The sequence below is a fragment of the Ipomoea nil genome, unplaced genomic scaffold (genome assembly GCF_001879475.1).
Source record: "Ipomoea nil cultivar Tokyo-kokei standard unplaced genomic scaffold, Asagao_1.1 scaffold0382, whole genome shotgun sequence".
NCBI lineage: Eukaryota > Viridiplantae > Streptophyta > Magnoliopsida > Solanales > Convolvulaceae > Ipomoea > Ipomoea nil.
Window position 1 is genome coordinate 1,820,730 of NW_017616810.1, and position 19,330 is coordinate 1,840,059.

The window sequence follows — 19,330 nt, forward strand, 5'->3', positions numbered from 1 at the left end:
CACACAGTTGCAAAACAACGTCGTTTTGACTAAAAACGCGCATCTCATTTAAAAAAAAAAACACAGCATAACATTTTGTATGTTGTATTTTCATTTTGCATCCAACATACAAAACATTTACCAACTTTATGCAAAGCACAACAAATTATGCTGTGCATCCGTATGCACCATGCATGGTGCATACGGATGCAAAAATGACGTCGTTTTAGTAAAACGCGCGTCTCCCAACATATGAACTAAAATTCCATAATCGATGAACTATAATTCCATAATCGATGAACTATAATTCCATAATCTAATCTATAAACTAAAAATTTCAGAATGAATGAACTAAAATTCCATAATCTATAAACTAAAATTTCAGAATCGATGAACTACCATTCCATAATCAATGAACTATAATTCCATAATCAATGAACTATAATTCCATAATCTTTGAACTAAAATTCCAGAATGAATGAACAATATAATGTTGTTGCTGGGAATCGAACCTGAATTTTTTTAAAAGGGGAGACACGCGTTTTTTAATAAAATCGTTTTGGCATCCGTATGCACCATGCATGGTGCATACTAATGCACAGCATAACGAGCACCTAAATAAGGACAATCTTAAATGTAAAGTGGGCCGCAGATAATTCTTCAAAAGAACACCATCGTAAATTGCCAATTACCAATGACCCATGTCAATTCCAAAAGCCAGCAAATTGCAGGAAAGGCAACTCAGAAAACAGCAAGATCAAAGTGCTAAACCATTAACAGACGCAACAAATTAATCATCGTTTACAAATTCAAAACATTGTACTCAAATCTAGACATGAAATTACATATATCCAACTCTTTGTACTACAAAAAGCCATTTCAAAGTCCTACAAAGATTATAAGTGCCTTTAAAAGGATGTTCATAACCACACCGACTTGGGGAAAGAAACTAGATAAAAACCCGCCTGCATCCAGGATCAACCCACGAGAGAATTCTTTACCTGTCTAGGCCTGTAAAATAAAAGCACATTGCAATATCATGTTATGAATTTCATCCTCAATCATGTTTTGATGAGTTGGGAATAGAAATTTTGCTTCAATATCGTGTTCCAATTACCTTGTTGGCAATGTTGTTGGAAAGCCAATCAAGCCCTTCATAAAGACCTTCTCCAGAGGTTGCACAGGTGCTCTGGATGTACCTGCAAACAGAAAAGGCACAACATAAATACACTAATCCAAGAAAAGAAAATAACCAAAGGACTAAAATTTAGGAAACTATACCAGTGGCGCTGCCTGAGAGAGTGGAGACCAAGCTTATCAGTGATCTCAGCAGCATTCATTGCATTTGGAAGATCTTGTTTGTTAGCAAATACAAGCAGCACAGCATCACGGAGCTCATCCTAGAACAATATATGAGTAACAATGTTAGACAAATAAACTTTATACAATCCAAGCTTTCCAGATCTGGCCGAATATCTTATCCATTTTAGGTATATATTACCCAAACATCTCTTTAATTTTTTAAATTTTTCTTTTGGTACATTTGAGGTGGATGAGAGTTGAACTTATAACACCTTTTACCTAGAGTCCCAAGCTTATGCAGCTAAACTACAAGGTCTTTGACATTTAAAAAAGAAAACTAAGGCTCTCTTTAAATTAATCAAATGAAGAGAGAGAGAAAAATCCCCGAGCTGAGAGAGCACTGAAGTTCTCTCATTCTTAGTTCTCTCATTCTTCCTCCTCTCCAGTCACCCCTCTCTTTCCGCATGCACTCTAGCAAAAGTATGCTCAATCTTTAAAAAGTGGAGATTATTTGTTATCAAATTTTTTTTTGTTCTCAATCTTTAAAAAGTGGCGATTATTTGTGATCAAAAAATTTTTTGTTCTCCAAGAAAGTAAATCCTTATGATAGAAATGAAAATTTAACATTACAACCTGTCATCCTAATTATGCTACACTATATGCCATTGCCTATGCTAAAAACTAGCACCAGTACCCTATCAAATTAATTGTGCATATTATTATGGCACTAACTCAACTACACAATAACGACCAAGCTAATCATGCTATAAATTATCATTTCATGCGTCAAAATGTCATGGCTTCAACACGTACAAAAATTAATAGACAGCATGATAGATAACTGAAGAAATAATAAAATCATAATAATCAAATTCATGAATTCAGGGTGTGATCCCTAAACACTAATATTGTCAATAATCAAATACTACAAAATAACTCCCTAATTTCCTGAGGTGTCTTTTACACATTTTGATCAGTTCTTAACTAATATTACCTCATTATGTCAAGCAGTGACAACTAAAAACTTAACTAAGCATCAATAACTTCCAGTTTTAGAAGCTTAAATGAGCATTCTCACAGCAATACAATGATACATAGGCATATAAGAGAAGCATCTTACTTCATTCAACATCCTGTGCAATTCATCTCTTGCCTCCACAATACGATCTCTATCATTGCTATCAACAACAAAGATGAGACCTTGTGTGTTCTGGAAATAGTGCCTCCACAATGGACGGATCTGCCAAGGGAAAATTGAAAGAAGAAGACATAATAAATCAATTAAGAGATTGCACTGCAACACATACAGTTTACTTGTACTTAAATATATTGAAGTAATAGTTCTCAAAACATGTGTATTGTATAAAATAGAAAAATAGATTTAACTGTTGAAAAGAGAAGATAGAACTTAACATACCTTGTCCTGGCCTCCAACATCCCAAACTGTGAAGCTGATGTTCTTGTATTCAACAGTCTCCACATTGAAACCTGCAGGAATTTGATTATTACAAGAGCTATATCAAAACCACCAGAGTGAGATGTGATCACATAAAAGCTGAATGCAAATGCAATGAAAATATTGTAAGATCGTATGGAGAATAATGAGATAAATTGGGGAAATCAATTAGGAAACTTCCTCCACGGCAGCTATATACTTTCACAAAGTGTAAATATTTCATGTCAAAGCCATTTAATATTCATATGAACATATCCAAGTGATAGCATAATGCATGATAACCAAGACAAATGGAAAACAATCAACCCTAGGAACTATCTCAAGCTGTCAAAGTGTATTAGAGATGTGTAAAAGCCACACTTAATATAAAGAAAAGAAAACTTCAAAGAGCATCTTGGTTAAAGACCATACCAATGGTAGGGATGGTAGTCACAATCTCTCCCAGCTTGAGCTTGTACAATATGGTTGTCTTACCAGCTGCATCAAGACCAACCATCAGAATACGCATCTCCTTCTTGGCAAAAAGCCTGCTGAAGAGCTTGGTGAATGTCAGCCCCATTTCTCCTTCTTCCTGATGATCCCTATATATCATCACATCAAATCACAAATCACAAAATCAGATCAAGGATACAAAATCGCATGCAATTTGATGTCAAATATAAGTAAATCAATGGATCTGATTAACAAAAACAAAATGCACAAGCATATAAATTTTTTCCCAGTAGTAACTCAGCTCTAATCCATCTCAACAAAACAGAATCGAACTTGCTGGATCTCATTCTCTAATTCACAGTTTCATAAGCAGCAGTAATACAAGTACCCAGGAGATCACATCGTATTCACACACCAATCGTTAGATCGGGGTACAAAAACAAAAATTTAATTGATGTTACAGGTAGAGTTTAATCAGAAATCACAAATCTCTGAATCTGAAACAAACAACCTCAAATCAAATTCAATTTAGCTAAAAGCCAATCAATTTCAGCTTTTTTTCACATAAAACGAATTCCAAATAAAACTGAAGAATCCATCCGCGATTCATCAAGCATTACAATTCACGAATCAAACACAAACACCTCGGTATCAAACGAGAAGCGCACTTCTCAGGAAAAATAAATAAAATAAATAGCAAAAGCAAGCATAGATATACGATACCTATATAACACACATGATCTGCGTATAACGATTGAAGCTTACCTGAGAGAAGCTTATGAAAGAGGGATCTAGTGAGAGAAAACGCGAGAGAGAGAGAGACAGAGCCAAAGGGAGAAATGAAGCCTTGCGATCAACGCGTAATATCGAAGGCTGAGAATCAGGAAATCAGAGGCAATTAAATAAAGGGAGACGGGTGAGGTGAAATTACAGCGTTGCCATGGCATTTTCGGTTGTATTCACGGAAATGCCACCATGTTCAGCGGTTGTTGCATGATCTACCGTTGGTTGATTCAGGTACGCTATCCATCCAATCGTGTTTCGCCACGTCAGACGAGTGGTTTCTTGGTCCGAATTCAAAGATTCTAAGGGCAGACTAGTCTTTCTCACACTGGTTTTTGACATCTTTTTTTTTTTTCTTTTTTTCTTTTTTTTGGAAAACATTCTGGTTTTTGACATCTAGAAAGGGGAAAGCCATCTTCAATAGGAAAAATGGACTCTGCCCTATTAATAGTAAATGTTGCTGGCATAGTCACTAGTTTCACTACCCTATTGAAAGAGATATTCTTACCTATCACTTTTTCTATTAAATTAGCAAAGACTCGTGCCTTCTCATCTAGACATTCATGAAAAATTATGTATTTTATTTATGTTGTATTGAATATTATTAATATTGGTTCTTATAGTACTTGGTGCAACAAACATACCATGTGTGTAGCTGTACATTAAAAAATATATATTTAATAATATTAATAATAATAATAATAATAATAATAATAATAATAATAATAATAATAATAAAACATTACCCACTGAAAGCATGTATGGAAAAAAAGTTTAAGATGTTGGAAGGTCTGAATTAGATCCGTTGTGCACACATAAAGACAAAGATCTAACTGATAGCCTGATTGTGCGACTCGCAATTTACCTCCACATAGGCTCTAAGGGCGGGGTTATTTGGGTTTAGGATTAGTTTAGCGAAGTTGGATCACCTAAGTTTTTTAAAAAAAAATCATATTTTTTATGCTAATATGCTACGGTATTAATTATAGGCACGGGTTAATAATAGGCTCTACAAGCTAAAGTATATGCATCTAAGTATGTGGAAGGTCAACTGACCAACCGAACCACTCAAGATGCTAGCTAACCTCTCCAACAACTTCTTCTCCCAACTTTAAAGGTCTCTGCACTCCAGCCTGACAGAGCATTTAGGATTTGAAAGGATGTAAATCACAGTGACTCAATGGCTCACCGTAGACAGAGTCAAATGCCGGTGTGTATAAGAGATATGCCCACTTCCACTTTAGACATAATACTCATACTGGACACTGCTGCCGTTGAGATTTTTATCTACTGAACCATTAAGCTAAATCCACGCGGGCACCTCCCCGACAACTAAGTGAACATTTGGAGTTGTTACAATTTTCTTAGATTCTCGTTGGTACCAAGAAATGGTAAATAACACTATGTATTTCCAAAAAAGTGTTCGAACTCTATTATACACTTAAGCCTATAGGTCTATAACAGAAGTTGGGGTTGTAGTACATCAATTTTACACCAACACAAGTATAAACTTATCATGTTTCATAAAGCTAGTCGACTTGATTCAAAGACATATATGAGTATTAACTTGAAAATTTTTCTGTTTCTTTGGAGAGAAAAATAATTGGTAAATATAAAAGAAAATAGAAAAGTGAGAAAGGAAAAGAGAGAACTGAGGTAAATGCGGCAATAATACTAAAATCTTAAATATTACATTTGAGTATTTTTTGTGATTTCATGATATGGTATAACTGATAAGGTTTTAACTAATAATTACATTATATTCTCAAACTAATGGTGTAGCAATTAGTAGGGCAACAAAGTCTATATACAGTTGTAGAAAGAAAGCCATATCAAAGCTGGGATAGAGGGAAGTGAGCAGATGGATTTTTTACTTAAGTTCTAGTGAAGTTAATAAAGCCGTGGTCTTTGCAGAAACCTAACAAGTAACAATTGTGCCATAGATCACCGCCAATACTGTGCCCAGCGGTGAATGGTTTCAACCATTTGTGGGAATAATGCGCTGACACTCTCGTTGATGAGGTCCTGGAAGAAATGTATGCACTCCTCATCATCCAAGTCTAATCGAAACTTCTCTTGAAGCTACACGTATCAGAGAACCCAGGTCAGAAGGAGAGGAAAGCGTAGCCAATAATAAGAGAAGATAATTGAGAAGAAGCCACCTTAAGAATGCCTTTTTCAGGATCAGAAGCTATATCTGGGATATTGGAACCCGCCATTAGATGAAACAAGTTCAATATTAAGTTGCTTGATTTCCGGAGTATATTGTATGCTTCACAGCAATAGGATTTGAACCTCGTGTAGTATTGGCTGCAAATTGGAGAAGTAATAAAGGGTTTCAAACAATAGCTTTCTCAAGCATAGGGTCACTGTATCTACCAGGAGATATATATTCAGAACATCGTTTTTTTTTTTGTAATGAGAATAAGCATTATTTTTTAAAAAAAATGCTAGAATTAATACCTTTCTGCTCCACCCATAGCTTCAACCATTTCTTTGCAAAGCTTCATAGGGGGTGGAAAGGGCTTTGGATCTTTGCCTAAAATGAAACCAAAATCAACATGAAATAGTCTGCCATCATCTCTGAGTAGAAGGTTGTCAAGATGCCTGCAAACCAAGAAAGTTCATTAAGTGCCTGATGTATGTTCATTGAGTATTCAGTAAAAGAAAAGGTTGGGTGTTGGCACAACAAGCAAGAATTTTTGGGCAGTTCCAATTTACTGAAACTCACCTGTCTCCAATACCCAATATGTAAGTGATAACTGAGTAGCCAGCACAGCTTTTAATAAATGTTTCAAGACATGTGGATGTAATGCCAAATGGTCCATCCTCATCAGGGTGCCACTTCTGCAGATAGCTTGTGATGCTGCGATGTTCAGAGAGAATCTGGAAACAATTAATGATTATCGTTAGTTATTATAATATGAATTGTTGTAGGGCCGCTAACCCATGCCTAAACATAAACCATTTTGATTAGTGATCTGAAATTTATTTGTGGGCTTTTAATATTACTACAGATGTCTATGCAAATGCTCAGTAGAAAATACATAGCCACAATTCCAGAAAAAAAAATAAGATGCCTCCCTCTCATGTCTGTGATTCCTCCAAAATAATATTCCATAAAAGATAAATAATGAAAGTAAAGAGGAAAAATCAGGAAATGATACAAAGGTTACCTGCGCCAATGACTTTGATGGTATGAATTCCATCATGCCTTCATCATGTCCAGTTGCCAGAACTCGGTATGGAGTTAGATGCAGATCCAAATTCTCCAGTTTGAGCAGTCGGTCCATAAGAGACACCATCTGAACAACCTGCAACAACCACAATCATTATTTTACCTTGTTATTCTATATCAATCTCACACTGACTTGAGCAGCAGTGAAGAAGGAACAGGACAGGCATCATTCGACAAACCACCAAATAATCAAAAAGATCTTTCAAATACAATGTGCTATTAATATAGAGCATATACCAATTGGTCTTGCCGAAGATCATCGCCCTTCTTGAAAATGATCTTGCAACATCCACCATTTGCTGTTCGGAATGCTAGTCGTAGTGGATGCAATGCACTTTTGAATATTGATGACTCTGATGGAATGATCCCACTAATCAGTACACCTGGGGTGAGAGGTGATCGTATTGGCTGAACACACACCATCATGATATTCATTAGATGCTTGATGGCACAGGTTCTAGAGCTAAATTTATAAGAAAGTTCGAAAATAAAAGCACCTCATCAAAGTAAGTAAGCTCACTAAGAAGGCCAGAAAGAAGATGCCTAAGCTTTTCAATCTTCTTCTGTGTCCCACCACGGACATTTCTTACATCTCTCATTATCGAACATAGTTGAGCTGTCAATTCAGTCTGCCGCACCAGGCTCTGCCATAACTTAAAACCATCTTCATCTCCATTTACACTTCCTCCCAACTGCCGTTTACACAAAATAATAGTAATTATACAACATTAACACTTGGGGAATCTAGAGTTGCAAATTACTCCATAACATACTTCCTTTGTCATATATAACATCCACTTTATTTTCAGTTTGTGGTAAGAGTAGACTGATTATATTTATAAATTATTTTAAAAGTGACTTTTTCAAAATTTCAATTTTATACAGCAATTATAAATATGGATCCCCCTCGCTCTTCAGTGCAAGTGAAAAGCCCGTATTTTAGTAAATGCAACAGACGTTGGGAGAGATTAAGGTGGCGACTCCAATGCAATGAAGAGAGAAAAGCCCCATGGATTCTATTCTATATATTATCCATAATCAATATGTTGAAGCATTTTTCTTGAAGGAATTCAATGAAATGCTCTCTTAAAATTTTTTAGAAAATAGTGCTAAAGTAGTCTAATAAAGGCCTTATATATGATACAGTTAAGCAGTATATTTCAAAAAATGGAAATCACAAACCTTCAACATGCTCTCTTCCAGAATTTCATATGTGCAATAAAAGCGTTTTGCATATGCAGGATCATGCAGCTCTACTGCAACAAACCAACGAAGAAAGCTGGCCAACTCGATATTGCGTAATGCTGCAAAGAATTAAAATGGTGAAGCACAATTCTAGAAGCAGCAAACGCACTCACCCCCCCCCCCCCCCCCCCACCAACTCCCTCCCCCCAATAAAACAGTCCTAGAAGATTTTGATGTTTATTACAGGAAGCATACATCGCTGCACAAGGAAATGAGAAAGACGAGATTTATCAGAGCGCTCAAATCGAAGAGCTTGAACCAACTGGAGAAGGTAACATTGAAGCTCTTCATCATCAGCCCTTTCAAGAACACTGACAGCATAGGCACGGACCTATAAAACCATTCAAAAAAAAAAATGATGCATAAAGAGCTCCATGTATACAGATCAACAAAATGCATGGAATTTCTAGCCAGATCAACCATTCATCTCAAACTCAAATTACACCTACCCTAGAAGCATGGTACCAGTTGCAATGGAAAAGCATATTGTTGAAATGACTAGCAACATACTTGTGATAGGGAACTAGCTCTGATGCAATAAGGAAACTCGATACATAACAAGTACTCCGTATATTGCAATAATAGCATGTGAACATAAGACCCACAAAAACTAGATATGTACCCCATAAAAAAGGAAATCTAAAACCTCAAAAAGAAAGACCCGTTCAATAAAATGGCTTGCATCTTTATAGTAGTGATTTCTGTAAATCATAGGGCAAATATTTTTCCTTGTTGCAAAACTAACAAGTTCTGCTGAAGAATACTCTTAATAAGAAGAATGGGAAATCAATGGCAACACATCCGGGGTTGAGAAATTATTTCTCCATGGATCTTAATCTAAAGCCCATAGTACAAATGCTTTAAAATATCATCTTCAGAGCACCACTTGCCTTAGCTTCATCATCCATGCTCAAAGTGATAAAGTAAAAACACTTGTTAAGGTATATCTAATACTAACCTCCTCACTTTCAAAAAGGGGAGAGAGAAGTTCCAATGCATCACACATATCAATTGTGTCCCACTTGTGCATTAGCTCTAACGCCTGCTTTGCTTCCTGCAAGCAGATAAGCATATATTCCTTAGTCTTATAGACTTCAATCTTACTGCGGGGTAATTTTAAGTGTGCAAATCATATTTAAGGAGGCAGGGTAAAATTTTCTCATTTAGCAGTCTAATCTTTCCAGTCTCAGGATCAAGAAAGGATTGAGAGTATGCATTGGAGAAAAGGCCTTGAATTAATACCTGAACATCACTCCATTCAACACAACGGAGAAATTTTGTCAGAGCACGCTTCTCAGACATTAATGAAAAACGAAATTTCCACAATAGTTGCCTCTCATCTCCACTCAGAGCCCTTGTTGGTGGGTACTTTAATATTCTTTGTATTGATCTATAAACCATGTATAGCTTTGCTCATTAGTTTCCATCACAGAGAAGGAACACGACAATGCAAAATTGAGAAAAACTGAAAACTTGGGTACAATAAAACTTTCAAAATTTAAAAAATTAAAAATGGCATTATCAAATTATAAGAATAGTACTATTATCTAAACCTCTATTAGTGCATATAGATTTTGATTCTTATTTAGAGCATACTTTCTTTCAGTAGAGCTTGGTTTAAGATCTCTGTCAATGATTCCACGATTTAAGCTCCTTGCAAGCTTTAGCTGCTTATGCTCTGAGGGATTTATCTTTCCAACCTCTGGGTCATACACAGTAACCAGCTCATTTGTTGAAGCTATAGGAGATGGTAGTAAGAAATTTGCTCCTGACTCCTATATAGCAATTACAAATGCGTGAATAACATTTGTATTGAAGTTTGTATTGCAATAATAATTAACATTCAAACTCAGGAAAAAATTTAAAATTTATAAAAATAAAAAATTCTTTTTAAAAAAACAATAAAAGATTTTAGTGAGGAATTACTTTGCACTTTTTTTAAGCAATAAAAAAAATTCTACGCAGTAGTAGCATATTGGTACACTCAGTAGCACTAAAACAGTGTGAGCATTAACATTCATACTCAAAACCAAATACAACCAACTGGCAAATAAAAATTTAAATTAGCATCCATAATTATCTAGTTAATACATAACCAATCATCATCAATATGCTACCCAAAAAAAAAAAAAAAAAAAGAACAACCCCACATAAGCTATATCTTTAATCTTTAATAAGTATATAATATGAACCTAACAGTGATTATTAATTTACATGGGAAAGATACATCAATGAATATAATATAGTAATTTTCACAAAAGCTTCAATTTATAAAATAGTATATGTTTAACTATTACTTAAAATGAAGAGCTACCTGGAAAACAACTCTGTGTTCAAAACTGCAGAAATCGATAACCAGGTATATATGAGAACTCCCATTTTTATTGTTCTCTCGTTCCTTGATTTTCTCCATGGATTTGAAAGCAAGGCGGTCCAACCAATCAACTCGTTGTATCTGTCCACGCTCATACTTATTCACAAGCTTTTCCAAGCGTTCCAATTCCCCACGTTCCTCCTTAGGAACCTATTGGAGTCAAGCAATGGTTAGGCCTTATGCCATTGTAAAAGCTAATAAAATTAAGCAATCAACCCAACTTAAGAAATTAACAAAAAGCACTCATAGGAAAAAGATTGAAGGAAACCTTTCCAGGAGTTGTAGTATGAATAGACCCATCTGCCTCTTTGCCAGACCAAAGTCTAAGCTTATGCTTCCCTGTTTTCAGTTGCTTTTTCATGTTAAAAAGATGTATGGTAGCCCCACCAATTACTCCCTCGCTCTTTCCACATGAAACATCCCAAACCTGCAGTAGCAGAACAAAATAATAATAACTAAACAAAAGCACACTACAGCTGTCATCTTAATATCTTATCATTAGAACAAGAGCTTCTTTGGTGCAAAATCAATAACACCTGAAGAAAATATCAAAAGGAAACATGATGTAGGATTTCCACATACCATTTAGAATACCTTATACCTGCTTTTTAAGAAAAAAGTATCTCAGCTATTTATACTTATATATGCTACTATAAAGCATGGGATATTGCTTTACACTATCTAAATGTTTCTCATCGTTGCAGTGATTAAACTTACTCCACAAAGAAAGCAAAACAAGTTTGAATGCCCAGAAACAAATGATGAAAATGAAATCCTGGATTCTGAAAGCATGCTAAAAATTGAGTCATGCAACCAAATCCAATGACTCGAATTACAATCAATAAAGAAGTGTCTACAAGCTACAAAAACGTTGGATTTTTTGCCAAAATAGATGTGATATATAACTAAAACACATTCACTCACAGTAAGTGCAAGCTGTGAATTTGCAGTTAGGTCTCTATACTTTGTACTCAATGTGATAAGCTCATTCCAGCAGTAAGATGGACCTCTTGATTCCAGCCTACAAAAATAAAAATAAAAATCTTCATGAACACTGAATTATCTAAACAGAGACTCAATTATTTCACTGACGTTGAATTAAACACAGAAAATATGGAGCAAATCATCAAAACTGAAACCTAGTTCTCATGGGAAGTCCAAAGGGAGCGCCATCGATGTACAATGTGCTCTCTACATACAACTCGGGCTTCCTATCGTCGATTGCATTCATCATAGTATCAACACCATCTGAGAAATCGAAACAAGACAACTATTAACTGAACCTCTCCTGCAATTCAATGTTTGTAGGCGAATCTCAGTGCTATAAATTAACAGAACCTGAGCCGGGGAGCTTAGGTGGAGGCAATTTTCCTTCGAGACGTTCAATCCGGAACGTGACCGGAAGATTGATGTCGCATGATAGGAAGAACCTGAACTCGTTTCCACTCATTGTTTTCATTACAATTTGATTAGGGTTCAGACTTTAGAAGCTGAGGTTTTCATGGTTTTGTATGCATTACCGTGAAAATCGACGATTTAAAGTATAATTGGGTTTCAAATAAACCCTCTGACGTCGGAAACTCTGTCGTACGTCGGGTCGGAGAGAGCTGATAAAACTTTCAGTTCACGGCATTAGAAACGTGGTATTGGAAGCCTATTTAATTCTCCTTTTGGACCTTGTATTTTATAACTAATTTTATATGGCACCCCTATTCTTCTTTTATTACAACATTCCTCCTATAAACAATTAAACTTTTTCAAAATATAGCCATTTTTTAATATTACGAGATGTAAAAATAATTAAGAAGACTAACCAGCGAAATAAATGGAACTACCGAACAATTATTGTTTAACTCTGCAATTTAACAACTAATAAAAATATATAGTGAGAAATATGGTAACAAGTTCGAGTTCACATTGATAATTTTATATATACATCGTCCACTATTCATCCATGGATAGTTACATGGGGGATTACTCGTGTAAGGCAATTACTAATAATCAAATAATTTTTAATGATATAAAACTAAAAGTTTTGTTTATTGAAATTTAACAGTCATACTCATACTAGAAACAATTACTAAAACTTATAGTATCCCCACCATGATTTGTGGTTAGGTTTTTGAAAAAACAAAGATGATGTGTAGGATATAGAATAGAAAAAAAAAAAAAAAAAAAAAAAAAAAAAAAAAAAAAACCCAACAAAACCTTGATTTTTGACAGATGAGTCGGTCCCGCGTGGAGGATGGAAGGCACACCCCTGAATACACCTAGCGGGCACGTAATAGTTCATGTTTTTTTTTTTTTTTTGTCAAACCTTTGTTTTTCTTTATTTTTTCTCTCCCCTTTCATATTTTCTTTCCTACTTACACCTGTAAAAACTCTTCAAAAATCGTAACGGTTGAGAATACTCTTAAACAATGTTATGTTTAATAATTTGTCTTATATACTGACAAAACATGATTAGACTTTTACTTGAAAAACATATTAAACATGATAAATACAAAATAATTGATAAACATATTTGTTGAGGACTTGAGGCAATGTTTACTAAACCTTTAATCAAAATTTCTACAAAGATTAGAACACCTCCATCTACTATATGCTACCACAAGCATTATATTACCCTAGTGAACACATAAGGTCCAAAGTAAAATAATCTTAAACAACCACTAACTCTCTAAGATGAACCCACCAAGATCTATAGGAAAGTCCACAATCGCTACTCAAGTGCGCGTTATGCGTGAAGTCCATTGTATGACCTTAATCGACAAAGAACTATAAAGATGTATACCAAACCGAAAAGGACAATAGGCAACTCCCACAAAAAGTCAAACTTAGAACATTGTGATTATCAAACCAATTGTTTGACTAACTCGGTTAGAGTTTTTTGACCCCCCCCCCCCCCCCCCCCCCCCAAAAGCGAGTCCGTCACACATATCTTCCTAGTATGGTGTGTCTCTCTTGTGCAGTTTGCATACTATTACACAAGAACTAAGTTTACCCCATGCAGACTTTCAAGTAGTGGTTGCACTTCATTAAAAAAAAAAAAAAAAACAAAAAAAAAAAAGCACCCCCCCCCCTAGGCGAGTCCGTCACACATCTTCCTAGTATGGTGTGTCTCTCCTGTACAGTTTGCTGACTATTACACAGGAACTAAGTTTACCCCGTACAGACCTTCAAGTAGTGGTTGCAGGGTTCGCTCGTCACCAAAAAAAAAAAAAAAAACATAATTTGTTTTATCACTTCACTACAACTGAATACAGAATACAGAAGTTATTTTCACCATACAGAAATTAGGACACTAAGGTAATCTGGGAAATTTAGAGAAATCTGGTGGCCTGCGCTGCACATAGGCATTCTTCCCCTCATTGCCTTCATCAGTTCCATAAAATAGTAGAGTTGCATCCCCTCCCAACCCCTGAATGGCATTCATGAAGAGTAAACTATATTTAGCAATTCACAGACACCTGCTGATACTGAGTAGCTAGTGCATCTCTTGCTATTTTTAACTGGCAGTATAGTTGAATCCAGAAAGAGTTTACCTGAAGTCCAGCATGCCCATCATCGACAGCATTGAGAGCTGATTTAAGCACCCGTATTGCAGTCGGGCTGTTTCTTAGGATCTCTCGACACCATTTGATGGTTTCTTGTTCCAGGTTCTCCAACTGAAAGACGATTAGATTGTGTTAGTTAGTGAATGCTTGCTAAGAAAGCGTAGCAGCACCTATGACTAAAAACGCTAGAGTTCTTCTTCTGCTACACAAAAACGTTAACGTTGTTCATGAGAAAGACGTGCTGCTAATCTCTTCAAGTAAACTCTGATAGATCACAACTGGCGCAATTAGAAAGAGAATATCAGTTACTCTTCCATTTTGGTATAGATGAACTCACCGGGACAACAGTGTTTACAAGTCCCATTTTCTCTGCATCAGAAGCGGTATAAAACCTTGTCAAAAACCACATTTCACGAGCCTTCTTCGGACCAACCTGTCCAACCAACAAAAAGAAAATCGATAACAGAAATTCACAGAAAGATGCATGTTAGGGTTAAGCCATTTGATTCATCCTTGTCACCTTCAGCTCAACATATGTTTTATATTCACAATTGCTTTAATGGAAAGAAATGGTGCAAATAAACATATTTCTATTTGAATCTCACCAAACGGGACATTATGGAACTTCCATAACCAGCGTCGAAGCTGCCTACCTGCAATTTGTACATAAGCATAAAATGGATATATTTTGGCATCAGATAGATTTTATGTCCCCGGTGGCAGGTTAGTACAACTAATTGAAGCATGTGATACATCTCAACTAAAAGTCTAAGCTCATAGTTGGATTGCACATTTTATGTTTTGTTATATTATATGCTCAACACAGCTTAAGGATTTTTGTTCGATATACTATAGCGGTGGAAGTAAGATAAGATGTACAACCAAGAAACGAGAGAAAGAAAACCTTTGGACCGGTCTGACCAAATATAGCATTATCTGCTGCAATCGTTAGATCGCAAACCATGTGCAACACATGCCCTCCCCCAACAGCATAACCTGCAACCTTGTTTTTGGACAAGAGGGAGATGCGTGTTCCCAAAGTGAATCTCAGAAATAGTACTCCAAAACAAAGCTTTGATGGCAGAAATGAAGAGAACGAGGGACAAAAAGTGACACTTTACCATTGCTATTACTGGTTTTGGAAGACGGCGAATTTGAACCTGCATTTCAAGGCAAAAATCTTTGACAAAATGAAGTAATGAATCAGATGCAGGTAACGTGAAACTAGTTGTGAAGCTTTTCACTGGCTCCTATTGCTCATTTGGCAACTTCTAGGTCAATAGGACAGAAAAATGGCAAACACTAACAGTCAGGCTAGTAACTATATCACAAAACAGTCATGATTTCAAGTATACACTTCATTTGCTCAGTTTTGGAGTTTAAATTCATAAATCCAAAACCCGGGATTTAAGGAGGTGACATATCAAACTATAAAAGAAAATCGAATTCACTAAATAAAAAGAAATACGTAACATAGTCTAGATGCAGATGTAGCCAAGGGGAGCAAATTCAATGTTATGTAAACAGTTAAACATCAAGATTACATCATTATACTGTACCTGTAAATCCAAAACATTGAGACGGCCAAAACTTTCATAATCTACATAGCCATCCTTGTTTCTTAATGCCTGATCACCACCGCTACAGAATGCCTTAGTCCCCTGCCGCAAGACATATAAAGGCAAATATGATAAATTCATCAACAAATCATGCATTTAAAAAGCCATACACAAGATGACTCTTGAAATGTTTAACCAATAGATCAATCAAACAATTAATTAGTGAAGCAAGAACGAAAAACACACACACACATTTAGGTCCATCTATGACAAAGGAACCAGTACATATCAGGGCAGGAAAGAGTTTAGAGATCTTCAACAGAAAATGTTAAAAGCATAGGCACTCTTTCCAGAACATAGGGCTTTCTTTTTCTCTTTTTAAACTTATCACAGGTTAAGGATCAAACTGTTTTCCATAATATCAAAAAATTGTTCTTTAGGGGAAACCCAGCCAAGTTGGTCAAACTGTTAACTTAATAACTACAACTCTACAAGGTTACAAGTTTGACTCCCAGCAGATTTATGTCCTTTGCCGGCTAGGTCATAAGACTGGGTTTACAAATACACACCCTCGGTAGTGGTTGCAGGTTTCCATTGTCACTAAAAATAAATAAAAATTTCTTCTTTAACCCAATTTTCAGCAATCCCAACCTCAGACAGTAGTGTAATCAACACTGTTTCAAATAGTTAGATATTGTTGAAAACCTATGAAATTATAGATCATCTTTCTTTTTTCTGTATCAAATATGAGAAATTAGTAGAATTACAGAGTTACCTTCCCTGTGAGAATGATGACCCCCACAGAACCATCATCCCTGGCATCATTAAATGCACGAATAAGTTCCTTAACTGTATGAGGCCTGAAAGCATTCCTTCTTTCTGGTCTATTAATGGTTATCTGTCAGAGGAAAACAAAACGAGAATATATGAAACAGAATCTTTTTGTAATCCAGAGAATGCTATACAAATCTTATTTTTCCCTATTTTCTGCCATTATTTTCTATTCTTATTCTCGTTTATCTCAACAATTACAACTCTTAAATGCTTAAACCTTCTACTGATCAACTATCATACTCAAATATGAGCTTGAATTCTTTTCTTTTGTACTGAATTTCAAGAGTTTATTACAAAAGTTGTGAATTGAACTTTCCCAATAAAAAAAACATAGAATTCCTTTCTTTGATTGCCCGGTTTAGCATTGTTGAGCCATGTAATCCAACTATACGCTTAGGCTTTTAGTTGAGATGGAGGACGTGCTTCAATTTGGTATCAAAGTCGGTCAATCTCTACTACGGTCCACGTATTGCTTAACCCACCGCACACGTAAGAGGCAGTTGAGATGGAGCACATGCTTCATCTAGAGCATATTGAAAAATGAAAATGCAAAATATGTAAGGGCAAGCACATTGTAGTACCTTAGCAATGGCTTCTCCGACGGCTTTCTCGTAGATGATATCAGTGAAGTCCTTGCCGGAGTCATCGGAAGGGACCAATCTCCAAGCGGGCGCGTGAGCGGGGACTTCGCCGTGAACTCTGTGGTAGGTGTCGTTGATGGACGAGCTGCAACTCGAGGAGCCAATTGAGGGGAGAGAAGAGCAGGGAGGTGGTTGCGGCGGCAGGAGGTGATTGGCGACGGACGCCACCCTCCTTGTGACGGTGGTGATGAGGGCCTTCTCTGATGCTCCCGACATTGCTCGGCGTAGTGAGTGGGTGGTTCCCACGGAATTTGAAGAAGAGCAGCAATGGCGGAATGCGAGTGGTGCTGTCACTGATGATTGGACGATCGGATCAGATAAGATAATGGAATTTAGTTTTTGGATTTTGGCGCCTTCTGAATCACAAATAAGTATCGGTTCTTTCTATCAGGTAAGCCCAGAATATATACGTCAAAAATTTGGAGTATAAAATAGAAGTTCAAGTATTTTTCTTTTAAAAAAAGAACAGATATATGCATTATGAAAAGTAAAATCTTGTGTGTTGTGTTTTTTTGTGATTAGGGAAACTCAATGCGATTTTATTGAAGGATAGATATATTTTTATTTTTGTTAAAGAATATAATAATTTAAAGTTCAAATAAATTTAGACTCAAATATCTTAGTTATAGAAATTTTTTATACTTTTTTTGTTATTTTTCTGAGGTCTTTTAAAATTATATTTTTGTCTCTAAAAATACATAGTGTCCCTATTTTTCATGGAACACCCATGCTAACGTGACAATATTGGTATTATTGCTCTATGTATTGTGTTTATTCATGAACTTTGATTTTGTATCCGCGATTTTCTTCACATCTTTTATCATATATATATATATATACTATTTACTCATTTTGAGTCATATTAAAGTTAATTTATAATTAATTATTAATTATAATTATAATACATCACGTCAATAAATAATAGTTAATTTCAAAATACATTCAATATTACTCACAATTACATGAGAAAATTCGTATTGTGTCCCCACGTGTTTGACACACTAATCATGTGAAATGGAGGAGTCGCAAATGGTGCTTCAAGACAATGATTAAAACTATATTTAGTGAGAATTGAAGAAAGAAATTTGGAAGTTCATACTAGTCAGAATATTCCCTCCTCTTTGGTAACTCTTCCTAACGTGATTGAAGGGGTGGTGAGATTGTTTGTAGATGCTGCCATTTTTCCTAACTCTGATCATGGGTATTTTGGTGTGGTAGTTGTTCTAGATGGGGATGGTAGTTTCTTGTCTGCTAAAAATAGTTCATTTCGTTGCTTGAATGATGCTCATCTTGCTGAGGCCATGGCTGTGAAAGAAGCGTTATCGTGGGCCAAGGATCAGGGACGGAGTCAGAAATTCGGTTGAGGGGGGAGGGGGGGGGCGAAGGATTCAGAATTTTTTTTCTTAAAAATGCGACTGTGTTGAAACCGTAGGGAATGAGTCAAAAAAACTGTTGAAGCCAACTATAAAGAAATATGTCAATGCCAAGATTCAAACCTTTATCCTTTATCATCATAATAACTCAATATGTGCTCAACCAATACATCTAAATCAACTTTCATTAACACCTAATAGTTTTATTTTACTAATACTAACACATATACTATATATACATATATACATACAAAAATTATATATGCGGTGAGGGTGGGGTGAGGGGGAGCTGACCCCCCTGCCCCCCTTTGGCTCCGTCCCTACCAAGGATAGACATTATGATAAAATAATGGTCTTGTTTGATTGTCAAATGGTATGCAATTTTATTAATGGGTCCGCGGTGAATTTATCGTATGTCGATTGTGTGATAAAAGAGATTAAAGATCATCAAAGACACTTTAAAGTAGTGTCCTTCAGATTCATTTTTAGATCAGTAAATAAAATTGTCCATGCTTTAGCAAAGATCGCGCTTTCGCAAACTAGTCATTCTGTTTGGT

At 35.8% G+C, this 19,330-nt stretch overlaps 3 protein-coding genes across 4 annotated transcripts; all 3 read right to left on the minus strand.

Annotated features, from left to right (window-relative positions):
- Window positions 1-723: 723 nt before the first annotated feature.
- Window positions 724-4,055, minus strand: LOC109172049 (ADP-ribosylation factor 2). Its single transcript, XM_019321200.1, has 7 exons — window positions 3,935-4,055; window positions 3,149-3,318; window positions 2,699-2,769; window positions 2,402-2,521; window positions 1,261-1,379; window positions 1,097-1,178; window positions 724-990 (listed from the first exon to the last, which is right to left on the minus strand). The coding sequence occupies exons 2-7, from the start codon at window positions 3,294-3,296 to the stop codon at window positions 985-987; spliced, it is 546 nt and encodes a 181-aa protein (XP_019176745.1). The 5' UTR covers window positions 3,297-3,318; window positions 3,935-4,055; the 3' UTR covers window positions 724-984.
- A 1,599-nt stretch (window positions 4,056-5,654) lies between these two features.
- On the minus strand, window positions 5,655-12,449 carry LOC109172080 (phosphatidylinositol 3-kinase, root isoform). Of its 2 annotated transcripts, XR_002052688.1 has the most exons (18): window positions 12,148-12,449; window positions 11,949-12,057; window positions 11,734-11,830; window positions 11,078-11,236; window positions 10,750-10,959; window positions 10,032-10,210; window positions 9,678-9,825; window positions 9,394-9,489; window positions 8,631-8,766; window positions 8,373-8,494; window positions 7,688-7,882; window positions 7,428-7,598; window positions 7,129-7,266; window positions 6,684-6,838; window positions 6,416-6,559; window positions 6,115-6,262; window positions 5,832-6,034; window positions 5,655-5,799 (listed from the first exon to the last, which is right to left on the minus strand). XR_002052688.1 is itself a non-coding variant. In XM_019321245.1 (17 exons), the coding sequence occupies exons 1-17, from the start codon at window positions 12,266-12,268 to the stop codon at window positions 5,897-5,899; spliced, it is 2,466 nt and encodes an 821-aa protein (XP_019176790.1). In that variant the 5' UTR covers window positions 12,269-12,449; the 3' UTR covers window positions 5,655-5,896. The 2 variants fall into 2 exon arrangements, 1 of the variants encoding a protein (XP_019176790.1); XM_019321245.1 differs by having other exon boundaries at window positions 5,655-6,034.
- A 1,574-nt stretch (window positions 12,450-14,023) lies between these two features.
- LOC109171793 (1,4-dihydroxy-2-naphthoyl-CoA synthase, peroxisomal) lies at window positions 14,024-17,731 on the minus strand. The gene is made up of 9 exons (XM_019320867.1): window positions 17,341-17,731; window positions 16,701-16,823; window positions 15,926-16,027; window positions 15,488-15,526; window positions 15,271-15,369; window positions 14,972-15,019; window positions 14,704-14,799; window positions 14,355-14,477; window positions 14,024-14,230 (listed from the first exon to the last, which is right to left on the minus strand). The coding sequence occupies exons 1-9, from the start codon at window positions 17,614-17,616 to the stop codon at window positions 14,114-14,116; spliced, it is 1,023 nt and encodes a 340-aa protein (XP_019176412.1). The 5' UTR covers window positions 17,617-17,731; the 3' UTR covers window positions 14,024-14,113.
- Window positions 17,732-19,330: the final 1,599 nt, after the last annotated feature.

Coding starts and splice junctions, on each gene's coding strand:
- LOC109172049 (XM_019321200.1), bottom strand. CDS start 3,296: ATGGGGCTGACATTCACCAAGCTCTTCAGCAGGCTTTTTGCCAAGAAG. Junction 2,522..2,698: donor ATGTTGGAGGCCAGGACAAG/GTATGTTAAGTT, acceptor TTCCCTTGGCAG/ATCCGTCCATTGTGGAGGCA. Junction 1,380..2,401: donor TGCACAGGATGTTGAATGAA/GTAAGATGCTTC, acceptor ATATTGTTCTAG/GATGAGCTCCGTGATGCTGT.
- LOC109172080 (XM_019321245.1), bottom strand. CDS start 12,268: ATGAAAACAATGAGTGGAAACGAGTTCAGGTTCTTCCTATCATGCGAC. Junction 9,826..10,031: donor CCAAGCTCTACTGAAAGAAA/GTATGCTCTAAA, acceptor CATGGTTTATAG/ATCAATACAAAGAATATTAA. Junction 6,035..6,114: donor CTGAAAAAGGCATTCTTAAG/GTGGCTTCTTCT, acceptor TGATACGTGTAG/CTTCAAGAGAAGTTTCGATT.
- LOC109171793 (XM_019320867.1), bottom strand. CDS start 17,616: ATGTCGGGAGCATCAGAGAAGGCCCTCATCACCACCGTCACAAGGAGG. Junction 14,800..14,971: donor GTTCCATAATGTCCCGTTTG/GTGAGATTCAAA, acceptor TTGGTTGGACAG/GTTGGTCCGAAGAAGGCTCG. Junction 14,231..14,354: donor ATGGGCATGCTGGACTTCAG/GTAAACTCTTTC, acceptor AATGCCATTCAG/GGGTTGGGAGGGGATGCAAC.